Source organism: Falco peregrinus, chromosome 18 (genome assembly GCF_023634155.1).
Source record: "Falco peregrinus isolate bFalPer1 chromosome 18, bFalPer1.pri, whole genome shotgun sequence".
In the NCBI taxonomy this organism is placed as follows: domain Eukaryota; kingdom Metazoa; phylum Chordata; class Aves; order Falconiformes; family Falconidae; genus Falco; species Falco peregrinus.
In genome coordinates this window covers 3,454,389-3,460,388 of record NC_073738.1, presented here as the reverse complement: position 1 = coordinate 3,460,388, position 6,000 = coordinate 3,454,389, and the positions used below count along the sequence as shown (strand labels likewise).

At 47.9% G+C, this 6,000-nt stretch overlaps 1 protein-coding gene across 6 annotated transcripts in view; it reads right to left on the bottom strand.

Annotated features, from left to right (window-relative positions):
* Window positions 1-6,000, bottom strand: part of ATP6V0A1 (ATPase H+ transporting V0 subunit a1) — a 30,472-nt gene continuing 24,472 nt past the window's right edge. For all 6 annotated transcript variants that reach the window (XM_055790065.1, XM_055790064.1, XM_055790060.1 and 3 more), the window contains one exon: window positions 1-1,696. In XM_055790065.1, the coding sequence (XP_055646040.1) occupies window positions 1,603-1,696 (94 nt within the window). In that variant the 3' untranslated portion in view covers window positions 1-1,602. The remainder of the gene's footprint in view (window positions 1,697-6,000) is intronic.

Sequence of the window (6,000 nt, the reverse complement as noted above, 5' to 3'; positions counted from 1 at the left end):
TGTTGTGCAGTTCATTTAATTTATACAATGACTGTGGGCAATGCATTTCCTGGGAGCAGCAGACCCTGTTGCAGCCGCCAACGTGTTTTGATTTCCTCTTTTGCCCTGCAAACACCCCGGTAAACAGCCAGCCCAGCCTACCTGTAACCACCACCCTTACCCAGAACCTTCCACGCGCGGCACAGCCATCCCTGCGCTCCCTGCACCACCCTTCCCACTTAATTTTCAACAGCCCTGCACTGCGTGGCGGCTCCTCCTCCATGCCAGGTTACAGCGATTCTCATTATAGCTCTAATCCACTTGTACACAAATACTGCAGATCAACGGCGAGAATTAAACACAACAGTTACACACAGCACTAACACACACCCCCCCTACTGCTCCTACAGATACATCAAGTTGAGGAGGGCAAGAAATTATTCACATCTTGCACCGGAGAAAAAGCAGCAGCAGCCACCACGTAGAAACACCGCTGGGATTCCAGTGCCGTGGGACTATTTTGGACTCTGCCTCTGTGCTCCCCTAAAGGGCTCCTCAGACACACCCTGAGCATACGTGACAACACGGGTCACTGGTACCTCCGCCTTTGCAAAAGCTGCCACCACCGACGCCAAGTCTATGTGGGCACCATCTGGATGTGCCTCCAGGGCTCTGCAGCCTCAGGGCTTCACACAAGAGACCTAAGGAGCTCCACTGGGTCAGACAACAGTTTGCACCGCAGCTCGTCCCTCCTCCGTCTCACCCCAGGCAGCAGCCGAGCCCCCCGCGCCCACCACTGCCTGCAGAAACAAGGGGTGGAACGAGCCTTCACTGCCAGACACGGGGCTTTGCCTGGGATGCAAGTGGGCAGGTGCACAGTTAAAGGAGCATCTCTGCTCCTGGGAGGAAGGAGAAGACCTTTCTTGCAAGGACAAGGTGCTTCCCATCACTGGAGCAAACGGCTGCCAAGACTCAGCTGAGGCTCAAGTCCTACCCCTTCGTATCAGCTCCTCAAGCCCCAGCCAGAGTTTGAGGAGCTGAATCCCCGCTCAGGATGAGACATTGGTTTTGTCAGATTAAAATGTGGCACATGTGGAAGCCCTGGAGGTAGGAGAAGCATGCCCTGGTTTATCAGCTGCCCCGCTGCTCGTCACCTGTGTGATCAGAGGCAGAGACACATAGATAGGATCCACATGTAAAACTTTCTCAAAAAAAAAAAAAAAAAAAAAATCTCTTCCCAAGCAGCAAGCTTTGCACAGGCGGAAGCCGTTACACCTTTCCTCCACGAGCCTGTCCACCCACTCAGCCACGGCTGCACTTCTTTCACACTGCCCCGATGAGCCTGCCAGGGAATTCACTACACCAGAAGTACACACCAAAAACTCAGACACTTCATGCACTTAGTATCTTCAGTGGTAAACTTAAGGAATGAGAAGTTTCTTTGATCCAGTGTCACTCATTACCCGAGAATGTCCAAGCTTTTGGCTTTGAAATGCCACAGTAACATTCGAGGGTGCTGCAATAAGTTATTTTCGCTATGGGAGGATTACATGCAACTCACACACATGGGAGAGGGCTAGCCACGGACACACGATGTTTAACACTGCTCGAGCAGAGGGATCTTTAGTCGTCAAACCTCCCTTCACGGATGATATCAAAGGAGAAAGGGAGAAACTTGAACCCAGTGCCAGTGTAGAACTTGTTCTGGAACTCAATCCTGCAAGAGAGGGAAGAGTAAGTGTTCAGTAAAGAGGCACCTCTCAGAGACGAGTTAGCAATTAGCAAGAACTCCATTAAAAGTATGATTGACTAGAGAAAAATAAAGCTTTAAGGAGAAAAAGTGGTATTATAATGTAGTGTTATCTTTTGGCACAAACCCTACATTTTTGTTTGACGTTTCTGTAGCAGAGCAGAACTGCCCAGGTACTTCGATCCCACCCCTACGGGCAAAAAAAGAGCAACAGAAAGAGGATGAACTCCCCAACTACAACATCACTTAGAAACACCTAGGAGCACTGAGCCTTGCCTCTAAGATCTCATTACTAAGGTTCACGTTTTAGTTAGAACAAACCTGAACCGCATGATGCTGTGCTCAGGCTTCCTCCATCAGCTACTTCTGTTTATTTACTTAAGCATATTTGGTTTATCCCCACATGACTACTCCTGCTGAGCTAGAGATGTGCTTGTTGCCTCCAGCTGAACATTAGCTTAGCCTTGTTTGCCTGCTTCCCCTAATAAACTCAGTTTAAAAAAAGAATTATTCTAGAGAACTGTCCAATGGTCAGCAACAGCCAAATAGGGAAAGAAAAAAATAATCCCATGATTCACAGTAAAAACAAGCACAGTGTTTCATGAGCCTCATGAGAAACACTTTCCATTGCGTGATCCAGTAAAAAAAAAAAAAACCAAACACCCCCCCCCCCCCAAAAAAAAAAGAAGCCTCTGCAGGAATCAAGCGACAGCAAATTGTAGAGCAATTTAACACAATTCTGGAAAAGGATTTTTATGAAGCACATGAAGAGAGACTTGAATTATTTTTTTCCAAATCAGGAATCATGGCAAACTCCAGAGCTGCTGGTATTTCAGCTGGCAGAAAGCGATTTCCCAACAGAGCTCAGGAGGGAAATGTTCAGAAAAAAAACAGCTTTCTGCTCCTATCTTCGGCTGCCTGTTCATGCAGCTACACAGACTTCCCTGCGGAGGAATCCCTAGGATGAGCAGGATTTTCCGTGTGGGAGGAAGGGCTCCTTGCCAACACGCTCCAGTTTTTCAGGAACCCTGATAATCTTCATAAGTATCCTGTGACTAAGTAACTATTCTGTAAGCAAAGGGAAATAAGAGGCAGAGGGTTGGGCATCTGAGTCACACAGAACCCACTGTAAATGAAATTTTAACCCTCATGATTAACTGTTCCAGCTGGCCCTGACATCTGAAAGCTCCTTTTGGAGACACTCAGTTACAACTGGCCACAACTGGATGCCTCGAAGCTGGGCAAAAGGTTGTTACAAAGTTAGGGAACTAGCAAAAAAGTTCATTTAACAAAATAATCGTGGCTTACATGTTCTGTGTGGGTTTTTCCTGCAATTGTCTACAGGAACACCCAGAATCCAAGATCCTTTATTAATATGAGCCGCTGCCGTTCCCAGGATTGCTGGCTGTCACATCTACCCGCTCTATTGCTAAACTTTGCTCTGTGTGTCTCCCCCATCAGCGATCAAGTTCTGTAGAAGAATTTACTAGACAGTTAGCACTACACTGTAAATAAACAGACTAGAAAGCTTTCTGGCAGTCAGCATTAAAGAAAACCCCACTCTTCAGCTTTTTTGGTATTAATAATTCGTTTTAGTGTTTGTTGGACTGTAGTTCTGTGGATTTTCCAAGCCAGAGTACCCACACTGTCCAGAAAACCAGGCAGCTCGGTTCCGTGAGCAGGAGCAACTGCAGAGATAGCTGTTGAGCAGGGACCTTAACTTCCATTCAATACAAACACAAATTCCTACTGGGTATTTGTGTTCTTGCAGGCATGTGCCAATGCCTGGGGTCAGCTGTGATTCAGAGCACACCTCGAAGAGGGCAGCCTGCAGCACACCTTACAGTCAGAAAGCAATCAGGGTGTTGGCATAGAGATTGTTGCAGTTACTCTTTCCCAAAAAAGACAGCAGTGTCCTATGTGGCACCGCGGGTCACTCCATCCTGCGCTGCCTTTTAGAGCAGCAGCGTGCTCTTATGGTTGCACTAAAAAACAAGCTCTGGCTCATGACCTTTTATAAAGAAAAATAAAATTCTGGCGAGCAGGTGGGAAGCTGGGCTTCACCACTCCCACTGCCCCCTCGCTGGATCGCAAGCGGGATGGAACTCCAGCACGCCCACGCCTCTCGGAAAGCGGCGCTCCCCCTTGGGTGGCAGGGGGCCAGGAGCTCTGCCCGGGCAGAGGAGGGTCTGCCTGTCCGTTCTGTTTACGGCCGAGAACAGCCGTCCACAAAGCACCGCATAATCGCTGCTTTTTATTTATTCTGCATGCTTGTTTGATGCTGACTGCATTTGTTCTGCTTGAAATCTGCTTTGGCATCCCTGCTCAGACCCACAGCACTCCTCAGCTTTGCCATTCAGAACAAAACACAGGCTCCTTGCCTTCGGCTGCCCCTAACACTGCATGGCTGAGAGCACCGCTCCGAATCCATTTCACTGCGTCCGAGGGACTGAGCTCATTTTGGGGATGCTTATGGACCAGTGGCAAACAGCTCAGGCAACCCAAAATAAAGAAAAATCAGGTTTATGTCTGCCTGGAGTATGGCCGTGGTGAAGCGCGCACACCAGGGAAGCTGCTGACGCTAGACCTGAGGGAGAGAACAGACTGAAATCTTTAGCAAGAGCAGACTAACACAGTTCTCCGCGTTTTGCCAAATCTACGGTCACGTATGGCCAGGACCCACGCTCTCCGCACCGATGGACATGGACCGCGGCGGGGAGACTGGCTCAGAGACACTCGGGTAACCGGAGCCAAGTCTGAACAATACGGTTTGACCGCTCCAAACTCTGGAGCCGAGCACCCTACGTCAACGATGCTCATGTAACACCAACCTCTCTCCTACCTGGCAATACAAAGCCCACTCCTTCCTGTTCTGCGTGAACCCAACTTGCTTGTATTACGTCTACTGCTATCCAGTCTTTGTAGCTGTGACCTGGTCTCGGGACATAGTCTAGAACAGGTTCCAGTTCCAAATCAGGCCTAAAACACGGTTTTACACAGGAAAACAGCTCCACTGGCACTGTACTCCTGTACCAACCCATGATGTTGCGACCCTGCTTTGAATCCAGTTACAGACTTCTCCTCTTGGGCAAAGGCTATGTTTGCTCATATTAAAAGAGCTGACTAGCCTAAAAAAACCCAAGTAAGCAACTTTAATCTAAACATTCATGTCAAACTACATTACCGAACAGCAAATAGAAAGGTAAAATATTTCAGAACAGTGATGTTACAGCAAAAGGAGTTAACGGCACGACGCAGGGTATATAGCTCAGACCACGACCATGCTCCAGCAGACCTCCGACACACGTGCCTGCAGTTTTGGCAGCGCTCGGAGTGCTCCCTCCCCTCCAGGATGCCCCAGAAAAACCCAGCCTGCTGGAAGAATGCATACTTTCTGAAAAAGCACAACATAAAACTTCCTCATTTGGGACTGATAGGCAGAGCACATGGAACAATCTGTGCTTTTTTTCCCCCACCAGTAAGACACATGCTAAATTCTTCCTCCTTTCCAGGAAGGCTGAACCACCCACACCTTCAGAATTCCTGATAGGTGACACCTCTCCCACAGCCAGAAAATCTGATCTGCTCCTCCCAGGACAGCTGTATTTGACACATGCACACACACACACACACACATCCCCTTCTAAAAATGGAACAGGTACTGTTGGAAACATCCTGATTTGACGTTTGGAAGAAAAAAGAAATGTTAACAGTACGTTCTTTTGAACAACTGCAGGTGCCTTCCTCGCCACTGTGATTAATGAAAATCCAACAAACCCAAAATAATTTCAGCAGGTTACCTGCAGTCGGAAATATTACCTTAAACTTGGATTTTCAGGCTCCAAGATTGAACAGATTCTCTCTTAGAGAACTTATATTAAAAGTTTTCAAGTTTGAAACATACGTTTAGGGAAAATATGACTTCATTAAGAGCTTCAGTTCTGCAGCTCCCCAGCAAGTGCCCTGCACTGGTCTGCACTGCACAGTGACCCGTGGGCTTGCTGCTATTGCTCAGCTGGTTTCCCTCTTTGCTTGCCATTTCAGTGACATGCATCCTCCCTTGACACATTTCCAGACAATTTTTTTAATCACCCTTTAGAGACAGCCTGGCAATGTGAACTGCAGATCACGGTTCAGCCAGGAGGCAGCTTTTCCACACTTGTACCAGGTGCTCTGTGCGTGGTATCTGTAAGTGCAGTTTGTGGTTTATTAACACAAGACAGGTACCTCCAGAAAAACATGCTTTCTTATCTTAGCCCATCCCTTTGGGT